The following is a 24,702-nucleotide window of genomic DNA, read 5'->3' as shown; positions in this document are numbered from 1 at the left end:
GGACAAGGGGTCTTTATTAGAAGAGCACAATACGTAGATGCCTTCCATGGTTCCTCAGCCTGGCCAAAGAGCTTTAATAGGTCCCTGAACAGGAAGAATTTGCAACTTCCAGAGGTACCAGGGTAGACCGTATGATAGTGATTGTTGCCATGTGGTCACTTGTCAGCGGTGCTATGAACTGGTCCACTTCTGTTTAGCCAATAATTCAGATCTGGATAGCAGTCAGGCGGTAAAGCCAGAATCCAGGTAAATCCATATGCTGGAATCACCTAGAATCCCCTACATTTTTTCCGCTTTGGTACTCCAGCAGGAAAACATTACTTGACGCTAAAAAACCCAACAAATGTTGTGTATGGGCACACAAAACTTACATTTTGTATGGAAAATTTCAGGGGAAACTCAAACACTTAAATGAACAAAAGCCTTAGGGAAATTGTGGTTTAGTAAAACTGCTGGCCAGACTATACCTCCTATAATCCTGCATTGTTTAGCATAGAGCCACAGAACTGTTGAGGTTGGGAGGCACCTCTGGAGGTCACCTATTCCAACCACCTTGCTCACAGCAGGGGCAGCTAGGGCAGGTTGCCCAGGGTCATGCCCAGATGGGTTGTATATCTCCAGGGATGGAGACTGCACAACCTCTCTGGGCAATCTGTGCCAGCATTCAACCACCATCACAGTAAATCACAGTAAAAAGATTTTTCTTGTGTTCAGACAGAATTTCTTGTGTTTCAATTTGTTCCCACTGTCTCTCATCCTGTCACTGGACATCACTGAGAAGAGTCCTGCTCCATCCTCTCTGCACCATCCCATCAGATATTTATGCACATCAGTAAGGCCCCCCCCAAGAGCCTCTTGTTCCTCAGGGGAGAAGCAGTTTAGCAGATGGTTTGGGCTGACCCAAAGAGGCAGATGAATTACAGTTCTCTCAAGGCATTCCTGAAATCAAGACTGATCAGTTTGCTGATGGTCAGCTTTGAACTAGGCTTTTTTTGTTTTAATTTTAATTAAAATGGAAGATTGAATTTTATTTGGAAATGAAATATTTATTGGAGAAAAACACTTTAAAATACAGTATTTAACAGAAAAATATTTTCAACACAAGACCTACTGACTTCCCCAGTGCAAAGCACCAATTTAGTACTGAGAGTTGAACTGCCTACACGCTTGTTGAGGCTGTTCTGTGCATTATCAATGAGTCTAAAATGCTCAGCTCTTCAATGAAGCCCCCTCACTGCCAAAATGGATGAAAGTATAAAATGAGAGCTTTTTTCACTTTCTTCTTGAAACCTATCATTGTTTATTTTTTTTCCCCAATGCAACAAGACTGGTCTTAACATGCATTCAAAACAAATAGAATTATCACTGTTTCTTCGTTGACAAAACAAGTACACAGGTAACACAATTTGCACAAGTCATTTGGTCAATGCCAGAATAGAAAACAAAAAGTGGGTCTCCCAACTCTCTGCAGTTGGCTGTACAACCTCTAAAAAATCCTGAATGTGTGTGATTATTTTTATTTATTTCAACATGGCTGGATTAAAAATAGATTTTATTCAATGGCATAAAATGATTTTGCAGTGAAGGTCAGAACAAAGGATGAATCATCTCTAAACAGCAGCTAATAATCTGCTAAAAAATAAAGCAAGCTTTTATTTCTCAAGTGTACCTGGAAGCTGTGCCTAGTGCTGTGATCCATGCCTGGAAAATCCCAGCAAGGAATGAAAATGGACTTTTCCTTGTTATCACAAAGTAGAGCAGAGGCAGGAAGATCCCTCCATGGATGAGAAGACCCACAATCACAGTGACCATGTACATGCCAAGTTGTCTAGCAACTACTTCTAAGTCCTTGATTGCAATGATTTTTCCACAGATGAGGCAAGCAATACCCAAAGGGGAATACCTGGAGAAAGAGAACAAGCACAGACAGAACTAGAACTAGTCTTTGCAGCGTAGTCATAAAAGTTGGGCTCAATGGAGTGTAGACTGGAGAAAGAGTAGGGGGCTCTCAGGCTCAGCACTGAGATGCAGATCAGGAATTGATGGAAATTCAAGGGATAGCTTTCAAATCTTTTTAAAAAATAATGGCCATCTCCAGCAAATTCCCCATCTACTTCATTTTATTGCATCCCATTGAATGGAACATACATTTCCTAAATAGTTTTTGATCCCGGAATAACATCGCACAAGGATACTGTAATGTTACACTGGCTTGTATCATTAGGAAGAGGGGTGTAGTATTTGTTCTTAATACATAACTTTTACAACCCATTGCTTATCTGTTTTCAGGGAGTTGCATTATTTGCTTCAGTTAAGCTATTTGTTGAAATGAATTGCTTTTATCTTGAAGGCTGCAAATGTTTCCGTTACATTCTTTCAACAATTTGGGCAATGCTTTTTAGTTAACGGAGTCTTCATTAATTATGTGCTTTTCTTACTTAGGGTAGAGGTTCGTCCCCTCAGTCATGTGATTCCTCAATGGCATAAATGGAACTTTTAAATAGGATGATAATGGTAGCACAGTTTGGTAATAAAAAAAAATTGAAATGAATGGATATTATTTTTTAAATGCAATAACCAGCTATAGTGAAAAATACCCAAAAGCGCACGGATAGAAGACAATATTTATGCCTGCAGTGGTAAATGTTGGTATATTATGTAATTTTAAGTGCCATTCACTTTATCTGTTTTATAAAACTTTGGCTGGGAGAAAGCAATATGTGTAATCTGTGGAGAAACAGTAAACAAAATGCTTCTCTGAAAATAAACGGTAATGTGTATTTTCAAAAGTGATCAGTGATTTGGGTGCTTAACTAAAGACAATACAAAGGAAACTAACTTTCAAAAGTTTCAAAAGTGCTTCACATTTTCTGTAAGAAACATCTCATAGTCTCTCAAGCAATGTGCCCCAAACCTGGAAAGCCCTCAGTCACTTCAAATGCTGGGCCAGCTCTTACACCATTTATCATAAAAAGCCATGTTTCAATGAACTTATTTCTTACAAAGAATTCCATGGTGTCCGAGCCAGATGTCTGATTTGGTTTATGTCAGCGTAGGAATGCCACGCTCCTGAGAGCCTGGCATTGCCATGGCAGTTACAGATCTCCGTGCAGAGAAACCACAAACAAAAATAAATGTAAGTCTGCATAACAGAGTGCGTTTGTCTTTATAAACACACATTAAAAAAACTGTTTCTGGCCACAGCAATTCTTTAAAAATTCTTGATGGAGATGAACAACTGGAATTCCCAACATCAGTCTCCTTTTTCATGAAAAGAGAAATAAAAAGCACATAAGGAAAAAACCCCCAATATTTACAGTGAATTTCTTGAAACTTGAATGATTTCCTGCCGTTGCAACACTGACTACTAGAGAAAATTTATACTGTAGGTGAGGTATTATGTCTTGAGTGTACCAACTGGTGCTAAGTGAAGTAAGAGCAAATTCTAGCTCTTGGAGTGTTATAAGAGTAAAGTCACCATCTCTCCATAGAGTCGAGAGCAGCAGGTTACAATAATGACTGAAAGCAGTAGGGCTTTGTGAATACAGACAACTCTGGTTTTATGCAGCAAGACCATCTACAGAAAAGCAGAAGCACAACAGGAATGCAAAGGCATTGCTTCAAGTTCTTTCTTCTCTTCTACACATTTCCACATCGCTGTTGCTATCTGCAGCACTATTGCATAACAGTGTCCTTTTGAAACACGGATGATAATGCAGACCCATGCTTCAGGCACCCTGCTCCCTTTTCTATAAACTGCGTCTGTCTAGAGAAGAGGCATACAGCAGCCCTGGAACTCCAGAGATCACTTCCAGGGACACCAAGGAATCACAGGAGCAATGCGCCGTGATACACGTGTTGTATCGGAGTGGTTGTTTCTGCTCTCAAACACAGGGGAGATTGGAAATGCCGCAGCACAATGTCAAATGTAGCAATGCAGTTTTACGTTCTGAAAAATTTGGTTTGTGTGATATCGCCATCCTTGGCACTGCATAAAAACAGCTCTGGAGAGGCCCTCCGAAGAAATATCTCAAGAGAAAAACAGAGAATCCCCTTGAGAAATGTAAATAAGGGCTCAGCCTTACTTGGGTAAAGTCACTCCATCGAAGGCAAGCCAGGCCCCGTTATTATGAATGGCTATACTTCACAAACAGGATGATACTTTCCAGTGACCCCACTGTGGTAAGGTTGTAAGACATAGATTCTGCAGAGACTGTGGGTGGAGGGACTACACATCACTGAAAGCCATTGGAATTTTACCTGGTGGTAAAGTATTTCCACTACAAAAGTCAGTTACTAAAGTGTGTCCCCAGGCTTCTTTGTAATTATACCTCCTACCTAATACCCTGGGATTATGCTAACCTCCCAGGAAGATTTGTATGTTCTTACGTGAGGCATTCTTGCTTGCTTAGGTGTCCTCCTATGTAATGAACTTCCACAATCAATGTGGCATTTGAAGGCCTTTGCTGATACCTGCATGTCTTGGACTTCAATAAACAAAGAACAGAATACCTCCAGAAATACTTCAAATTGGGTCCTAAACCGTCCTCACCAAAGAGAAATAATGCTGCTGTGGTTCTAACACACCTGTCAAGGCTTTAAAAATGGAACTATTTAATTACATTGTTTACTAACAAACTGTGGTCACTATACACTATATTAGGGTTTTATGAGGTTTTTCAAAACCTTTTTTTTTTGTTCTAGAAGTTAGAACTTCAAACTTACCACATGATCATAGTTACTAACTTCATTACAATCTCATTCAGGATGTTGAAGAAATCCACCATCATCTTGGCTTGTTCTCCCATTTTCCCCATAGCAATGCCAAAAGCAATAAAGAATCCTATCAAACCTATTGGGAAAAAATGCAAGACAAAAAAAAAGCAAGTAAACCCACGGTTTTTAGGAAGTTTTTGCACCTAGATACTACCTGCTAATCCAGGTTTCAGAACTATAGGGTATTACATGTCTCTTGGAACTTTTTAATATGGACCCACTCTCAACTTTCATGATCATATTCAGAGCATCTTTTATTCTTCAGTATTTTACTAAATTACAATTTCACAGCCTGTGTTTTTTTATTTTTTCCTGAATTGATCTGATCATCAAAAAAATACCTATACTATAATCTTCCAACAGTTCCATGCAACTGTTAGAAACCCCATAGCCCCAGGCAAATGGGAGAGGCAACACGCTGCCGTATCACGACTCTTCTTTGTTGCTACAACAGTCACTAGAGACCAAGAGCATTTTTATCAAGCTTTACAAAAGTCCCTTGACTTTTGATTCAACCTACAGACTAGTCAGTCCTGAGTACAGGGAAAGGCAAAAGCAGCCCCAGAACATAACTTTCGCAGGCCGTGAGTATTCCAGTTAAATGAAGGTTTGGGGTGGGAGGAGAAGGTGAATATCGGGCTTTAAGCTAAATCACAGAATTCCCATCAAACAGATTAACCTCACTAAAATGGGCTATCATGGATACATAATCATAGAATTCAACACGAGTAACACCTGACTCCTAAATTTAAATGCTAAGGTGTGAAAGTCTGGAGAACTGGACTGTCAGTGTGACAAACCAACCGAGTGAATCCGTCATGTATTGCTGTGGAGCTGTGTCTCCAGTGCTAACCTTTACCATATAGCAATCTTCAGTATCCGCAGTGGGATTATTAACTGATACTGATAGATGGTTTGAACCTTCAGCCATTCTTTGAGGCTGAACTTTCCGTCATGATACAAGTCCAGTATTTAACAAATGTGTGAACTCAGCTGGGAAATTCCTAAGGAAATAACCGTCAGGACACAAAAGCATTCAAGAGAAGGGAATTTCAGCTACCAGTACTCTGGGAAAAGACAGGCTATCCCATATCCTTACACTGGCTTTAGCAACCGGACTTTTTTTAATCCAGTCTCCTGGATGTTAATTAATCCTTTAGCACCAAGCTATCTTTGTTGAGTCACTTGAATAGGGAAGTGAAGTGCATGTTTGTGCGCTGCAGAGCATAGAGAAATGATGAAAAGCTTTTCGGTCAAAGACCAAGTAACTTCCTGGAATTAAGACTCTGCACCAGAAAATGTCAGTAGGTGGTTTTATTTGTTAATTCCAAACAAGCTGCTACATTAGTCATAAAAGTCAAGTTGGTTCATATTTGCAAGAATTTGCCTGGCTTGTACAGTTTAAGCAAGCTGGATGGCAACTCCCCAACATGTCCACTTCTTCATTCAAAACCAAACCACACCAGACCAAAAAACTCTGCAGCATTTGAGAATCATTGACCAAAATACCACAGCAAATCCCCCATCTAAACTGTGTATTTCCTTTCTGTAGGAATTGTATTCAGCCCTCTAGCTCTTTCCTTACCCACGACAGAGCCTGCAGAAAACAAGTCCAGCACTAAATGCAATGCATCTCTTACATTAGAAATACTGTTTCATTTTAATGCATAAGCAGAGCTTCAGGAAAGAAAAAAGCCAGTCCGAATAGGGGCTTCAGGAAGGGATGGGAGACAGGTAAAGCCTTCATACCACCCCCACTTGCTGGCCTGTCCAAACAGAATGGCATGACTGCCGTTGTTCATAATTTGCAGCTGGTAAAGGTCAGCAGCCAAGATGAAAGGAGGGAGTTGTGACTCAGAGATTCCCAGCCTCTCTGGGATTTTTCTTTGGTGGTGCAGTTCACACCCCACCTTTCACTTCAGGCTCTGCCTCAAGCCAAATTCTAGTTCAGCGTGCCCGAGACACCCACTGGAAACAACTGAGCCCGAACTCATCAGGGGGTGGGTAAAGCCCTGGCTCTTGAAGCTCTCCCCCACACTGTTTTGCCAATACGTGTTAGCCGCAGTCCAGGTAGGCTACTTCTAGGATGAAAGGATGTTTCAGGTACCTCCTACATGCTTCCCCACTGTACTCCAATTAATACCTGCAAAGCTACCAATCCAGAGTAATTCCCTTGACTGTTTCTGTTATATAGTTATATTTCTAGTAAGACTATTAGATTTTAATCTCAGGGACCAATGGGCAGCCAGTAGGTGAAACCATTCAATGATTATCTGGGGAGACTAACCTTGCACTGAAGAGCAGATCAGACAACACTGGCTACCCAGTCACAGCCAAAAGCTCTGTCATACACATCATGTACAATATGACAGGCAAAAAGTTTTCCTACCCAGGACATTCATGCCATCCTTAAATTCAAGTCCTTTCTTAATGACCAGCTGGGCTTCTGGTGGTGCTTCACGCACTGTCTCATTCATCATAGCAAAAGCAGAGTCAGTGACGTTAGGTGGTTCTTCAATGGGTGGTGGCACCAGCACCTTCTTGGTGACAGTTTGGATCTGAAGGCAAGAAAAAGGGAGGATGAGAATGGAAACAGACTGAATGTAATCCATATGGGAGATCGGGAAATAACAACAAAAAAAGTCTTCACTTGAAATTCCAGGGAACTATATTTTTAAAGGATTAGACATGCATTCCACAACCTCTTACCCTCTCTTCCAAAAATAAGTTTGTTTTTCAATAGTTCCAAGTGTCACAAAGTCCTGGGAGCCTTCCTCATGACTCCAGTGTGAAAAGTATGGCAAATACTTGTGCCTTACCACTAGGATGCAACACTTTACAGATACTTAGTCCCTCTGTCCAGTTGGTTCACAAATGGTGCTTCACAGATTGTATGCTACATGTCAATACCATTTATTTAGCACCAAAAGGCAGGCAACTCCAAGATCAGTCACAAAAGCAACTCTGCAGTAAAGGCTTGTTATTCAGGATGCCCAGCTCAAGTTAGCATAGTCTGATGGTTAACTTCAATCAAAAACTTAGGACATTTCCAACACTTGGTGACTATGAGAGCTCAAAATGGAATACATACGGTCCCCTGAGCTCTCTAATGAAAATATCGTGAGTGACAGGAAAGAGAAAAATTATCAAAGCTGCCAGATAGCTATTAAATCAAACCTGACCACCTCAAATCAGAAGACATCAGCATCTGAATGGATCTGGACCCCTCCTGGCACATGAGAGGCAGGTTCAAAGGAAAGCTGGAAAGGAATGGTAGGGGGAGAAACAGGCTTGAGTTTACAGCTAGGAAAAAGGGAGGAGGGAGCGGAAAAAGAGAGATCTGTGACTTGCTGCTTTTAGAAGGGATGTTTTCCTCCCACTTCACACCTTTGAGACTTTCTTGCCTCATCATGGCTCTGGGACAGGCAAAATGGTTAGGAAGCTATGACTAGTTTGCCATGGTCTCCCATCTGCTCCCTGCCTTCCTTGTTCCCAGAAACGTGTTTGAGCAAGGCATCAGAAACAGTGCATTAGTCTTTCAAAGAACATTTGCACCTCTTTCCTGTTGAGATGGACACTGTAGTACTATGGATGATGATCCAGATTCAATCCATATATTTTTAAACCATAAGGCTTTAAAATACCTTATGTCTCTCCTTCCAAAACCTGCTGTCTAAATCTGGAGAGGGGGATGCAGACAGAAAACCTACATAGCTTTGCATGAGAAACTCTTCACTTGTCCTGAAACAGCCCAATATTCCTGCACGTTTACATTTTTTTCAGAGTTAAATTTTATCTGAGGGATGTTGTCAACACAATATTTTTTTATGTGAGATATTCAGAACGCAAGAACAGAGTCACAGAAATTAAACTTAAAACATTAGACTCTACACGCTCATAAATTCCACTACAGTCACTTAAGTCAAAGGTCCTCAGTCCTTCTTTGCACAAGGCCACAGTCACTAAAAATGCTGAGCCTAACGTCAAGTTTAGATTCTGACAACAACGTCTGAGGTCAGAAAGTCATTTAGACATCAGTCATATCTATAGCTGATAGTCCCATTCTCTTTCAATGGCACTTAAGATTTTAAGTCTCTGCAGGAATAGCAATTTCTGTTACAAGTTAAGACTTGTTTGTGGACCATACAAAAATTCAAGAGATATTGAAATCCCATGATGGTTCAGAGTTCAGTTTGCAAATGAACTGTCTCAAAATCACAAGTGAATCCCTTCACTGTTTTCCACCTGATTGCAAGGGAAGGTGTGTAAAACTCCCCCCCCCCAGACCACGGCTACACAGTACCACTGCTGCACACCCTTCAAAATCATTATTTGCAGGATTTCTGCAAAAAATTGCTTCCTCCTAAGGCAACCTGGAAACACTGAATGCTCATACAGAGAATCTGTATAAATGTAGGAAGAGAAAGTACATGTTAACACCACTAAAAGCAGTTAATTTTCCTCCTAAAAAAGGAGAGAGAGATAAGTAAAGCCTAACTTGGAGGAGCTAAGGGCTAATAGAAGGCACAAGTTCCATCTGGAAAGGAGCATGACTTTGCAAATAGAAGATGGTTTTGTGGCAGAGGCTTTCCCCGGCGATTAGTTTGGAATCTGATAAAATTAAACACTGGAAAGCCAAAAAGCTCAGTAGCTTTTTTGACTAAGTTTAAACCCCAGCCAATGGACCTTGTGATCCATAACTAGTGAAGTGACCTGAACATTGATATTACACACTCTGAAAAAGCAATATTAAGGTTCCAAGAAAACTATCTGACACGAGTAGCTTAATTCTTCTTTCTCCCACTTGTTGTCCCTTTGTTGAGATATTTGACCACTTTCAACCAATCAGAAATATAATACTCCTCTCTTCCACAGTTCAAATGAGGGAAAGGAAGAAAAACCTGCTCTAACCTCACTCAATTTTGCAAAAAGAGACTTCACATTACATGTGATGTTTAGCCACCCACAGTTTCATCCCATGATGATTTGGAAATATTGAGAATGTTCTCTCTTTAAACCCCCAAGGACTATATGTTTTTATGTGGAAGTCTACGGAAGAAGTGAAGCAATCCAAGCCGTTTTGGCAGCTTAGTTTGCCCTCCAGTCTCCCACACCCCCATGGCCTCTTTTCTCTCTTCTTTTCAATTTATTTTTTGGCCATAACCACAGCTCCAGCTATCATGCCATTTCACACAGGAACGCTTAAGAACAGGTCTGGCAACAAAACCTGTTCCATACACAGAAAAAAAGTCTGCGTTATTGCCAAACAATTTAGTTGTAGGACAAAGCAGCTTACATACAGGAAATATGCTTAAGCAGAAATTAGGAAGCATGCATTTTTCATTTATTTTACCCCTTGAAGTGAAGCTGTTTTGATTAAGCATTCGTGAATGCTTAATCAAAATTGGAGAACAATTGGTGAATAAATTTTTAGACAAAATTATCTACCTACAGAGCAAGCAACACGTGGTGGAAGCATGCTTCTTTCCCAGCATGCTTCAAACCTGGCCTGATGGTGCCACCTGTAGGAGGGTCAGCCACTTGACCATATTATCCCCACCTAGTCTGGACTGTTAATACAGCAATAGAAGTTATGACAGGTTGGGTTTTGGGGTACATTTCCACTGGCAACCAAATGGAATGAAGATCATTCACACATTACAAAAAAGGCATTGCAAAACCAGCAGCTCTGTAACTAACAACCAAGATCAAATTCAACTTGGGTGAAAGATTCACAACTTATCAGCTGTTCAGACCCAAGCCAGCATTCATGACTATATATTGTATAAAAAGTGAGGGAAAAATTTAAGTTTACTTAGTAACAAACTAAAAATCATTTTTAAAAAATAATCTACAAATTTAAATAGTAACTGCAACATAAAACAAGGCAGCTATAAATAATGTTCTTTCATTTACCTGCTCAAGAATTAAGACCTGTATTTCTCTTTGCATTATCATTTCTGTCATTTGATAACATTAACTCTACAGACATCCCTGGTAAGTAAAAGATGTAAAAAATACTCCCAAGGAGCAAAAGGATTTACCTGCTGAAAGCATGCTTGGACTAGATTTTCAGGGAACAGGTTTCGGATCAGATCCAAGAAAGCATCCAGGCTAGATACTTCATCATTCTTCTTCCCCTGACCAAGCTGCTTCTTGAGTTTCGGATTCCCTGGATGGATGGCTAAAACCAAGATCACGCCCAGCACAGCAGCGATAATAGTGGTGGACATGTAGTAGACCATAGCTCTTGTACCCAATCGGCCACTTGCTTTAGCATCTAAACCAGACAGCCCTGCAGATGTTTTATTGTAAGAAACATAGGAATACATTGAGACTCAATATCCAATTCAATAATCATCAAATAAAATCCTTTATAATTTGCAAAGTTTAATGACTGCCTACAGGTGCCTACTTTTGTCTGTGAAATTCTCACCACTAGATAGATTACTGAAGCTTCTCCCTCCAGTTCTTATGTGAACAATGTCTGCTGCTACTAATCTGAAGAGAATCATTTAAGACTCAGTCTAATCACAGAGGAGGCACTGAAAAATAGAGAAATATCATCTTTCGCCCTTGATTGCTGCAAACTGGTTGTGGTCAAGCTGACACCACAGCTTTAAGAAGGCTAGGCTTGCTAGCGTCATGCCATCTTATTTGCAAGGTCCAAGCCAGCAATTAGGTGAAACAGCATATCAAGAAATTGCTGGTGTTCAGGAAGGCAGCATGTGTGCAGGTAGTTGCAAATAAATTCACTGGAGCATCTATATCTTAAAGCCAATGAAGGCAATCAGAAATGAACTCTGAAGTGCACAGTGCAACTGCAAAATCCCTGACAGGATCACACTATTACTCTTCCAACATCACAAAAAGCAAACCAGGTGATACCCGTAGCAAGCATCTTAAAGTATTTATGGCTAATAGATCTTACCTGTGATTAAACTGGAGATAATTAAAGGGAGGATCAGCATTTTTAGCATCCTCATTAGTATATCTCCTGGGAAGGCTATTAACATAATGATGTCAGGGTCAATAGGTGTTGCTAGACGAAGAAGACCCCCACATAGTGCACCCAGGATGACACCTGGAAGATGAAGAAGAAGAGAGAGCAGGCAGGTAACATAAATATACTTGAATGGGTGTTGATTACCCAGAAGAACAGCCTAGAAGAAAAACTGTCACACAAGCCAGCTGATTTTTGGTGCAGGGACAGATTTTGGAAGGCTTAACCTTGTAGGTAATATGAGGCTGTAACACGCTTACCGTTTATCTCATGATTAAAGAGAAGCGGTCCTGATGTAGAATATTCTGTCAGCTGAGCTTACACCTAATGCACTATTCTGCTTCTGCAAATACAGAAAGTTGCTGCAAACTGCAATCTTATTGAGGTTTACTAATACTGTGTAGGCCTTGCAATACGTTGAGGGATAGTCAAATATAATTCATACCACCTTTCTACAGCTGGCAAAATTGAGGCCCCAAGAGGTGAAGTGATTTAGGTGAGGCCACACAGAACTTGCAGAAGAGCCAGGGTTAGAACCCAGCTCTTCTGAGTACGACATCTGGCTCTCAACATAAGAATGGTACCACTTGAAAACAAGGTCAACATGAGTAGCTATTTCGCAGCCTAAGAAAAACCCTGCAGGAAAGCCAGAATAGTCTTGTGATGAAAACAGATTCAAGTTTCATTTGGGGGGTTTTGGAAGGGAGTGCCTGATCTGGAATACTGCCCATATCATTGAAGAAAACTGGATTCTTAGTACTCATTTACTACTCCTTCCCTTTGATGGTCTGCATCCTTCTCTTCTTTTGTGCTAACATTATCCAGTCACAGACAATCCCTTCTTCGCTTATTTAGATTCGTACAGTCATAACACCTAAATGCTTCTCTCAGGATTGAGGCTGTTAAAGCACAGTCCATGGGAAAAAAGGCCACGCTTACTTTCATAACATGGTCTTTGTAAATGGCTATTTTATGTTTACATCCAGGATGCCTTTATTTTCCTGATCTCAAGCCTCAAGTGACAGCAAAGCCTGAGCTGTGATTTGCAGCAACTATGACTCTCTGAAATACCAGTTTGATACAGTGGAAGAGACATGTGTATTTAAAACTTTTTCTGGAACTGCATCAGGCACCTTCTAAAGATGATTCAAAGCAAATACCGTCTAAACACTTCAGTGGTATGAAGGCTGAAAAAAATGGATGTGAAATTTGCAGCTCAAGACCATCTGCAGCTGGTCTTTCAAACAATAACAAAACAGAGTATGTCTATGAATTTGCTACATTTGGCTGTTAGGCATTCAGTGAAAAAGAAACAGGCAAAAAGCCAGCGAACCACAATAAAATGTCAAACTGTTCCATATTTGGAAGCTGCTAAAGCCAGAGGCAAGACTCAGGATGAGATCACGGAGTGCTGGCTTGCAGCTACAGAGAGGTAGACAAACTTTAAAAGCAGCTGAGCATGAACTGCTAGATGAAAGATGAAGGAAAGGAAATTTTGAAGAGTTTTTGTCTTTTTTCAAATAACTGAGAGAAAAAATGTGTAGCGCGTTTAGTCCTACTGAATGACATCGATCTGACTGGCCTTGGGACTTAGATTGTACTCCATTCAAGACCAGACACAGAATGTGTGGATTTGCCACATGTCATGTCAGTAATACCCTGCACACCTAAACTAGAGCGACAATGCCTGTGGGCACCCTATTTACTTTCTGGCTGTTCAGCTGGTGACCACAGCCAGGTCTGCAGTGCTGTCTGAACACACAGAGACACATGCGGGACAGCCAGACTCGCAGATGTAGCTTACCGAACACAGTAAGGGTCAGGAGCAGATTCCTGTGGAGTGACTGGCAGAACTGTACACATGTGTTCCTGGATCTCTGCTCCACTGGACTTAAATGACTTTCATGCATCCGCACTTCTACTTGCTTAGGCATATTGTTGGCACTAGAATAGAAAATGAAAATCAAGTAAAAGTTATAGCACAAGATGCCAAGAGTGAGAGGAAAGTCTGGATTACTTCTATCATATATAACTGGGGAATCTGATGCATATTCCACTGCTTCCCACGTTTCACAAACACTGTATATTTACTGCTCTGAAGAAGCCTCTGAAATGGTAATGGTTTCTCCTTCTAAAGCTGCAGCCTTTAAGGTTATTTTTTGTGATTATCTCTCAAACAGTGGAGATGTAAACAGAATTAATTCACTGGACACATTATCCCAACTGTTTCACGGGCTAAACTATTGGTCTTGAGCTGGAAAACTCAGTTTCCCCAAAGATGATGGGTGTCTACTTAAACAGGAGAGATGGCTGAAGAACGAAGTTTCTATTAGCAGGAAAATGCAGATGTTAATACCTTATTTAATTCCAATTCAGGAAAAGAGTTTTAAAACAAGAATTTATTTGCAAAATAAAGCATTCCAGACTATTTTGCTTAATCTTCCCCAAATGTTTCATTTCAACATTAACATTTTATTGTAATATAACCAGAATGTTGAGGTCAAAAGAATCTTTTTCAACTTATTTCTAATGAGACTTGAACAACCGCCACTGAAAATTAGTCAGAAAGCTATGCATTCCCCAAGAAAACCTTTGGTTTCATTGAATTGTCAGTGTTTAGAGGAAAAAGTTTTTGACTAACTCTGGTTTACATTTGAGTAAGTGATATGCACATGAGTGCAGGACTTTGAAAGCTACGCCTCTAACTTTCTCAGTGCCTCAGAAATCATTAGGAATAGACTCCCTTTCTAAATACAAAATATTAAAATGTTCTTGAAAAAAATACTACTACAAATAAAGCATACAGCTTCCCTAAAAGTTAAATACTTAAAAAAAGTTCTCATACTTAAATATGAGAAATGGGTAAAGAACAAATTTTTTATTATCAAGAAAATATATATTTTGCGATCTAGTCTTATGCCAGATCAACACAAGATTTTAGAAAAAGAAACCCAAATCTTCCAAGTAATCAAAACTGGGTTTTGCTATATATATAGTATAGCTTGTTGTCTTCATAGTTTCTCAACAGAAAGTTATGATTAGACTTGTAATAAGAATTCAGCCATTTTGATGCAAATATTTCCATGATTTTCCCTTTCAAAGTGCATTTTTTCCCAATACATTTGGTTGTTTAAAAAGTAGCACCAGCAGAAAATGCATGAGAGGACACAAGTGTTGTAATTTTTATTTTATACCTTTCAAAATATTTTACAACAGTGGTTGGAACGAGATGTACTGCTGATGGTGGAATAACAAACAAGAATATCAGTACACATTCTGACAGCTTATGAGGCATGCCTACTTCTTGAAGACTCATGAATACAAGTATCGGAGTTACATAAGGATTAGCCAGGGGATAATGGGTATAGCAGTTATTTGAGGACTCATGAGAAAGATGGGACAGCGCCTGCAGTTTTCATGCACAAGAGCCACAAAGCCATGGCATTACTGGTGGAAGTGCCACAGAATCAAGGAACTTGGGATCCAAACTTTGCAACCAGGGATTACACCTAGTTTCACTTGCACTCTGAACACGGATGTATAACTTGTCCAGATCTATTATTCACTACAGGTTGAATATATATTTCTCTGAAACTTTGAAATACAGTCAGCTGAAAGTAATTCAAAAGAAAACCTTAGAGGCTCTTCCACTAGCAAATAATTAGGCAGAACTGGAATGGTTCGGTAAACAGAAGCACTTGACGAAGTTATGTGTCTTTCTAGGATTTTGCTCTGGACTACATTTAGTCTGGTTTCCTGGACCCTTTCCCACCTGATGCCATGCCTATGGCTCCAAGTCATCCAAAGGAAAGCCACCTCACAGATATCTGTGTTCTCAGCTGTGGCCCTTTTCTCTAATTTGCAGACAACGGAAGCATATCATTCCCCTGACACCACTGCTGAAATAAGTCCTCCCATGCAGAAGCAGCCTTCTGGTCCACTCTTGTATTCAAGCCTTATTTCTATTTCCATCCATTTCTAAGTGATAGCATGGTGTTTGCCAGCCAGTTACCCCGTCCACTCCAAGTCCGGTCAGCGTACAAAGGTTCATGCAGGGAGGTGATGGTGGACCTGCTCCCGCAGCTGCAGTGACTACTTTAGGATTACACCCCAAGTGAACCAAAGCCAGCCCTGCTCAAGGTGGTCAAATGACACAGAGCTTTTACATGATAGCAACCATCTTCTGAAGAAGTTCAGCCATATGAAATGTAGATATCCAAATGCCCTCTGAGAAGAGAAGGTGCAAAGCTTTTTAAGGACATTGCTAAACTTCCAGGAACTTAACACCATATTGTGTGCTTCCTCAAGTGCAGAATATGGTGTTTGCACTCTCCAGCTCTTCAAAATTGTAAGTGAGCCTTCAGCACTGACTGAAATTCTGATTGGTATGGGGTTTTTTTAAAGAAAAAGATCCAATACTAAAATATGCTAACCATGCAGATCTGTTACAAAAAGCATTGACAGATGAATATGATCACATGGAAGATGGTACCACAAAGGATAATAATCTAAGCATTTGCACTGTTAGCACTGCTCGTAGCAATGAGATTTTTGTTACCAGACCAGAGACAAAGTATTGTCCCAGGCTTTTGAGTATGTCGTGGGGGGGGAAGGAAGCAATAGAGAAATAAAAAACTTCTGCGAAGGATAAGAGAAGCTTCCTGTGTAGCACATCACAGAAATCAATATTTTGCACCAGAAATTTTCCATCCAACTACTAGAAGATGAAAATCCATTTGACCTCTGAACCATGGAAATGACCTTTTGTCTTACGGACTGAATCATCCTCCATGTGCTGTTTTTGTGCCTCTCTCTGCATCCTATAAATGATATTTAGCTCCAGAAGCATGCAGAAGCTTTTGCACCTGAAACCCGCAGTCACATAATGACATAACTGCAAGAAGTTCCTACTGAAGTCAAGGGAAGATGCACAAGTGAGGGTAGAATCTCGGCCCTTACGGACCAGATCCCCCTGGATCAGTCTTGCTCCTCTGTCTGTCACTGACATTAGCGCACGCTCACATGCACAGCTTTCTCCATAACGTGATGGCCACAGTGCCATGTTAAAGCAAGCAGGGAAGGGGCTTAAATATGTATAAGGCTTTCTCGTGCTTCAGATTTTCTTGCTGAAGGAAACAAGTAATGCATGACACAGTGGAGCTTGACTGTACCCCAACTCACAGGCAGTGCTGGGACTCAAACACAAAGCCAGAAGTGTGTCAACAACATGAGCCCCTCCAACACAACTGAACCCTGCTCATAGAATCTCTATGTTAAAAGTACCTCTGTACACACGTATCACAAAATGGTGCAGAATGCATTTTAGCAGCTGTGATCTTTCAAACATGCAAATGATTACCTTCACTGATTATGCAAATGATTATCACTTATCATGCAAATGATAATCACTTAGTGATAAATCACTGTTGCACTGTGCTGAGCTTCTATGGCTATTCAAACAAATGAAGCATTCTGAATGCTCATCTGAAACCCATCAGACCAAAACCTCTTTCATCTAACTTCAGTGAAGCCAGAACATGATAATATAAATTAATTCTGCTCATTATTTTTGTATGTCATAGTGACAAGCAGCTAAACAGCTAAGCTCCCAAGTAGGCCCACAGAGAACAGTAAGAACTGAGACCTTCAAAGGAGATAATATTTTCTGCTAGCTGCAGGTGCTTGAAAACATTGACAGGACTTATAAAAAAATGAACCAAATATTGGAAAATGTGTAGTCACATGAAACAGCACATCACGTGAAACAGCACATACCAAGAGCTAGACATATGTGGTGGTTTTTGAATGATTAAGTACGATCCGCCTAGTCCAGTGTCAACTATGTTTCTCTCTTTTGAGGCAGCACTTATCCCTAGGAAAGGAGAGGAACTCCTTTGAGCCCAGGAAATCTGATTTTTATTCGCCTTGGCATAGTACAAGAGTGTCTCAAAGTGAACACAATCTGTCACCAACTTCAAATATGCTCTACTCTGCCAAGGCAGTATGTAAGTGCATTAATAGAAATGCGTATTAAATTGCAGAATTAAAATGCCATTTTACTGCCTTTTAAGCAAAAAAGCAACCTCTTGCATGAATAATCAAGAAGTTAGCTACTTGCTCTTTCCACTGTCCCTCACCTCCACAGTATGGACAAGGTACAAGAAAAAAATCTGTCTGTAAGTATTTTACTTTAGATTATCTAGATATTTACATTTATTTTTGCATGTGAGATATACAGTGCTGTATGAGATAATCTATTTATCTGCAATTTTTAAGCTGTAGTCTGTTTCTCTTGCTGGTTGCTACACATAATGGTGTCAAAATGCAGGAAAACAATTTATTAAAACACTAAGGTCCCTGGGATTTTTTATTATTATTTCCTCTAAGCATTTTTCCTAGGTTTTATTTTTACCTCCCTCTGGGAAAGTCTGCTGTCCTATTTCTTTTCAACTGCTTCTTTCTCCCATTCTCACGGAAGTTTCTAAAAGGCTGGAAAAAGTGTTTGCTTCTTTTCCTTGGTTACAAAATGTAACTCCTTTCCTCACAAAAGTTAAGGGTTAATAATTTACACAGTGCTTGAGAGACAATGCCCTTTTATTTCCAGTCAGTTATGGGGAAAAGAACTCTGCATCTCCCAAACACTTACCCAGCTTGGCATTAGAAACTAGAGCGAAAAATAGTCTTGCATTTAAATGAAAAATGTAGGCCAAGATCATAAAAAGGCTAGTGAAAACAGATGCTGTGGACAAGGTAAATTAGCAGAGACCATGTTTAATCTGTAAAAGGTATGTCACAGCTGTGTCAGTTAATCAAGCAGGTAATTCTCAGTCTACAAATCTGTGTCGGTTAGCACTGCCTGCAGATTAATTTGGGCTTTGGTCTTGGGGGATGGTGAGCTGTGTGGTGGAGAGGTTCTTGTTAGCATAGCAAGTGGCTACTTTAGAGTAGGACAATGGAATGAGGATAATCCTACGTTTGGAACCTGGCAAAATAGCTCTTGGAAGTCTGTTACAGGTTATATAGTAGAGACTTAGGCTTTCAGCAAAATATTTAGGAAGGATTTAGGGAAAAGGCATTTTCTTCCTGGAATACCAGGAATAAAGCACCAATAATTACTTCAATTTAGGTAGCAAGAGTTATTTTTGAGGAAACAACCTTAACAGATTGGCTTAACTTTCAGTTCAGGGTCTAAGAACATCTCTTGAGCTAGATGTTTGCTGTCAAACCAAACACCACTCTCTTCTGAAGTGACGAGTAAACAGCAGGCGTAAATGTCAGTGCTTGTTCAGTTGTTCCTAGGAAGACTGGCCTTCTTAAGGAGAGAAAAAAAAAAGGGGGGAGGTGGAGGAGGGGTAGAAAGTTGAACTAGCTTTCTTGACCTCAAAATAAGAAGTGAACAACCTACAAATGTCTTCTTGCCACCCCCATCCCCCCCCAAATACAGGTGGATAAATGCAGACACATCTGAAAAGTAGTGGCAAAAATGGTATCATGAAGTTTGGTGCATAGTAATCTTGGTGAATCCCCACTGACAGCTCATCCTAGCAATCGGTGGAATTGTATGGGAGTAAATGAGAGCTTAATCTGCCCTGAAGGATAATTGTTAGCAGCAAGGCTTGGATCAGGGTTGCATCTCTTCCCCTTTCCCTGGAGAGACAGAGAGCACTGATAATTCAGGATCATGTGCTGTGTTCATGACAGGTAGAGGGTCTGTTCCATCCCACACAATGAGCTTGCTCCTATCACATATGTAGGAAAGCGTCTGCTCTGGTTGCTAGATAAAAGATGACTGACCAGAAAAACTTAGGGAACATCACCAGGACAAGAGGGCTTTCACTGGCTGGATGTGAGGAGTCTGGACTGCCTGCAACCGCTCTTGTGAAACTAGGGCTTAAACATCAGCTTACCAAGAAACTTCTAGTTTGAGTTTAAATACAGTTGTCTGCTGCTTAAATTAGTTATATGAAGACAACAGTTGCTGAGCTTCTTTTGGGAGACAGTCTTGGGACTACATTGTTCCACTGTGCCATGGCATCTCCTGTAGTGTGGGGTTTTATTTTCTTAGGTTAGACATATTTTTCAAAGCACAGTGGAGCTGATAAAGCTTATTGTATACAGCCTCAATATGACAGGCCACGCAGGGGAAACAGCTAACATACTTTTATTGTATACATTGCTGCTGCTATATGATGCCCAGTCGTTAAACGTTATATCTTACATCAATGAAATATTCTCTTCCTGTCTCAGCCTCTTCACAAAAAAAAAAAAAAAAAAACCCCAAACACAAAAAGCTACTACAAACAACAGTAACATAAGCTTTAGTCTGCATTAACAAGGGGTTTATTTTAAGCCTCTGGCTGCCACTAAGCCCTTCTATTGAATTTTAACAACATTATGTAGGTTTTTTTCTTATTATTTGTAAGACATTAATGAATTCTGAATGGAGATTTACCATGGAGCCTGATTTGGCCTAGGGAATGGTATTACAAGCAACACCCTGAAGCATGGCTTGCCTTTTTGCAGTGGCAGAAAAACTTTTCTCGCTGGATAATTTTACAACCATGTTGTTTCCTCTCAGTGAGCATTTAGTACATATTCTGTGAGTTTAACATAATCATATGAGTGAGTTTAATCATATTAAGACACCCAGGTGATTAGGCCCAGTCAGTGTGGGTTTAGGAAAGGCAGGTCCTGCTTGACTAACCCGATTTCCTTCTGTGACAAGGTGACCCGCTTGGTGGGTGAGGGAAAGGCTGTGGGTGTCGTTTCCCTGGACTTTAGCAAAGCCTTTGACACTATTTCCCACAGCGTTCTGCTGGAGAAACTGGCTGCTGATGGCTTGGATGGGCACACTCTTCACTGGGTAAAAGCTGGCTGGATGGCCAGGCCCAGAGTGGCAGTGACTGGAGTGACATGGTCACAAGTGGCGTTCCCCAGGGCTTAGTGCTGGGGCCAGTTCTGTTGAACATCTGTATCAATGATCTGGACGAGGGGCTCGAGTGCTCCCTCAGTAAGTTTGCAGATGACACCAAGTTGGTTCTGCTTGAGGGTGGGCAGGCTCTGCAGAGGGATCTGGCCAGGCTGGATTGATGGGCCAAGGCCGATTGTATGAGGTTCAAGAAGGCCAAGTGCCAGGTCCTGCCCTTGGGTCACAGCAACCCCGTGCAGCGCTACAGGTTGGGGGATGAGTGGCTGGAAAGGTGCCCGGCAGAAAAGGAGCTGGGGGTGCTGGCTGACAGCCAGTTGAACACGAGCCGGCAGTGTGCCCAGGTGGCCAAGAAGGCCAACAGCATCCTGGCCTTTATCAGCAATGGTGTGGCCAGCAGAAGCAGGGAGGTGATTGTGCCCCTGTACTCGGCATTGGTGAGGCTGCACCTCGAATGGTGTGTGCAGTTTTGGGCCCCTCACTGCGAGGACATTGAGGTGCTGGAGCATGTCCAGAGAAGGGCAACGAAGCTGATGAAGGGCCTGGAGAACAGGTCTTACAGGGAGTGGCTGAGGGAACTGGGGTTGTTCAGCCTGGAGAAGAGGAGGTTGAGGGGAGACCTTATTGCTCTCTGCAACTACCTGAGAGGAGGTTGTTGTGAGGTGGAGGTCGGTCTCTTCTCCCAAGTAACAAAGGATAAGGATGAGAGGAAAGCACCTCAAGTTGCACCAGGGGAGGTTTAGATTGGACATTAGGAAAAATCTCTTTACCAAGAGGATTATCAAACACTGGAACAGGCTGCCCAGGGAAGGGGTTGAGTCCCCGTTCCTAGGTGTCTAAAAGACGTGTAGACGTGGTGCTCGAGGACATGGTTTAGTGGTGGAGTTGGCAGTGTTGGCTTTATGGTTGGACTCAATGATTTTAAGGGTCTTTTCCAACCTAAATGGTTCTATGGTGCTATAAATCTGTATATAAATAGCTGACCAGCAGCAGCGTCCTTGCTGAACCTGCAGGGAAGAGTGGTCTGCGTGAACCCGCTCCTGTCTCTGACTTAGCAGTTACAACATGTATCTCTCCTGATTTTTTAAAAATATTGTTCCATGAGGTCATTTAGGAAAACAACTACTCGTGATCTACCTGAGTTTGTAATCTTTGAACTTAGGCTCCATTTGTTTGCATTTTTAAAACCCTAGTAGAATTGGTAGGTTTCTGCTCACTAAATGCTTCCTTTCTCCAGCTTTTGAATTTGGCTCAGGAAGCTTAATTGTACAGTGGAGAAAGGGTAGTCTAGAGGTGACCTGAAAGCAGGATTAATGGAAAATGAAGTATAACATGACACAATTATTTTACAAGTACATGGTCCTTTTTTACATATCTATCCAGGTCTTTCCATGAATACTTATCACCGTGGAGCAGAGAGAACTTTTTTTTTCCTAGGGTTCTTTATGTCTGATTGACTAATGTATTGACTTGTATACTAACTGGGCTGCAGCAATACATCTGAACAATAGGAAAGAGAAGTAAAGTTGATGGAACTGCCAGGCAGGCGTGAATTCTTTTTACTCACAATTACACATCCTGTGCACGTCCCCGTACATGGCTTTGAATATTCTCCTTAAGCTGCAGTGCATGGATAAAGCCGCCTCTTGTGCAAGACCTTTCCTATTAACTTGCAACTTAGATTTTACATAACATTTTATGGCATATTATATGGTAAAGAAAATGAGTCCCTATGGAGAAGTTGTGAACTAAAGTTCACCTTTCATGGAACCTTGCACCACAAACCACATGATGCCAAGAGATCACCTTGAATCACATTGGTTTTGTTAGAAAGAAGATAATTGAATTTTACACCAACAGGTATGTAACTGCATAGCTAGAAACGCTTTGGGAGTGTTAGGTAGGCAGGGGAGAAAGCAATCAGGATAACACCTGGGTGTTCAAAAGGAAGAGAGATGGAAATTTCTGCTGTGAGTTGCAAAAAGGAAATGTGTAACACCAACTCCCTGTGCACCGGGTGGTGGGTCTGGCAGTAGGGAGCCACGGGAAGCTTTTCAGGTATCCTCCCACCAGGCAGCCAAGGACATGCTGGCTGCAGGACCCCACAAAGCAGTGCCTTCAAGCATCTCTTACCTAGTCATATGAAAACCTGCTTTTAACACCTCCAAGACAGTGTGTCAGAGTGTCTATGTGTGGGCACGTTAGTGAATTAGCTAACTTTCTAATTTAGTGGCATGACAAAGCCTGACAGAAAGAGATTAAGTTGCAGTTCCTAAGAACAAAGCCAAGGTAGTTATCCAGACCTCATGCAAACCACGTGTCCCATGGACCTCCATGGTCCTTGGCAAGGAAGATCCCCAGTGCTTTACTAGGACAAAAGTTTTAGTGGTTGGAAATCCACTCCTTGCAGAAATACCTGAAAGACTCAAAGGTGCTTCTTGCGTCTGCACACACTGACCAGTCTACAAACCAGGGTGAGTGACCAAAGAGTTACATTATGCTCCTCTCCTCCTGAGCATCTCCAGGGTAAAATAACACTGCCTGGGTAGAGATCAGCTGAAGACAGAATTTGCAACACAGCTAACATTTTAGCAAAGAAAAAACTTCCGTAATTCTTCCTATTTGCCAGGTTCTCTGATTCATACCAGTTGAGGATCTGGACGTGAACCTCTTTTTTAACAAGTCTTTAAATTTGGCATTGACATGTTTATGTAAAGCTCTGTCTCTCTCTGTTTACTATCTCTGCTTTTCTGATCCTGAATTGCATGCCTAATCAACTTAAAAAAGCAAATCCTACTATGACATGGTAAAGATTCAGATTTAGTCTAAATTTCAGACCTTAAAGGGACATCAGTTCTTTGTGGAAGGAGGGCTGCAGGTTTATTTCTTGCTTGGAATAAAAAAAGGTGCATTTCTGTACTCTATCCCTCATTCATAATCTAAATTGAGAAAGTATATTTTAAATCATGCAGTATAATACATACTATAAAGATGATAATTTATTTATGTAATGATGCACACGTGGAATATCTTTTTTAACTGTCAAATTTCTGAGAGGGCTTTATAGCGCTGTTACAACCTCAGAACTTGTGTGCTTCATTACCCCAGAATTTTGTTTTGAGGCTGAGATGAAAAGTAATAGAATTAAGAATTAATCAGAAACTCAGAGACAAGTAAAATCATGATCTCGCATTCTTCCTGGGGTGTGCCAGGTACCACAAAAAAAAAGGCTATGAAATGATTGGGGATTAACATAGTTTTCAAAGGCACTGAGCAAAGATTAAGCCAGTGAGAATGCAAGAAGATCAGAAACGTAGCAGCTCCTAGACATGTTGGCTAGGCATAAAAAGGAGTAAAGGAGTAGAACTCGGGGCGGGAGGGGGGGGGGCGGGGGGGAGGTGTTTGTGTAATTCAGAGTTGTTCATAGACAGGCAGCCTGAACAAGGAGCTCTGATTGACATAGAAAGAATTGATTTAGTCATGACAATAGGAAATTAAATGCAAGTTCTCCTACGAATTAATTTCTTGAGTGATGGCTCTTGAAACACTTTTTTCTGCAGTAAATTCTCACAGGTTTGTCACTGAAAGCAGCTACGCCAGTGATTTTGGACCACATCACTCGCACAGAACAAGTTTCTAGTGGCCTTGTAAACCCCCATGGCTGAAGTGGTGTACCAGAGCTCTACAATTAAGTAAGTCTTAACTAAATCCGAACATAGTGATTAGCATTCATTTAGACACTGTTAGGGATAAAAAGACACAATCTTAATTGCTCAATTGTTTTCTCACCAAATCTGTATATGACTTATTAACAAAAGTAAGATATATGTCAGTGAGCAGAAAAAATACAAAAAATGAGGAAACCCCTGCTTGCCTGTCCCACAATGACTATTGTTCTTGGTATCCACTTTGAAAGTTCCCTATAGCTTTGATAGCAGCATGAAAGTACCCATCAGATGCATTAGGAGTCCTATTAATGTTGTGCTATAATCAATTC

General features: G+C 40.9%; 1 protein-coding gene across 1 annotated transcript in view; it reads right to left on the bottom strand.

Moving 5' to 3' along the window:
* SLC1A2 (solute carrier family 1 member 2) overlaps window positions 1–13,716 on the bottom strand; it is a 28,460-nt gene extending 14,744 nt beyond the window's left edge. The window contains exons 1-6 of the mRNA XM_009957699.2: window positions 13,584–13,716; window positions 11,708–11,860; window positions 10,821–11,071; window positions 7,166–7,334; window positions 4,726–4,852; window positions 1,670–1,903 (exon numbers count right to left, since the gene is read on the bottom strand). Coding sequence (XP_009956001.1) covers window positions 1,670–1,903; window positions 4,726–4,852; window positions 7,166–7,334; window positions 10,821–11,071; window positions 11,708–11,860; window positions 13,584–13,713 — 1,064 coding nt within the window. The 5' untranslated portion in view covers window positions 13,714–13,716. The remainder of the gene's footprint in view (window positions 1–1,669; window positions 1,904–4,725; window positions 4,853–7,165; window positions 7,335–10,820; window positions 11,072–11,707; window positions 11,861–13,583) is intronic.
* Window positions 13,717–24,702: the final 10,986 nt, after the last annotated feature.

This window comes from Leptosomus discolor, chromosome 3 (genome assembly GCF_034619465.1).
Source record: "Leptosomus discolor isolate bLepDis1 chromosome 3, bLepDis1.hap2, whole genome shotgun sequence".
Taxonomy (NCBI): domain Eukaryota; kingdom Metazoa; phylum Chordata; class Aves; order Leptosomiformes; family Leptosomidae; genus Leptosomus; species Leptosomus discolor.
This window is presented reverse-complemented; position numbering and strand designations above follow the sequence as displayed.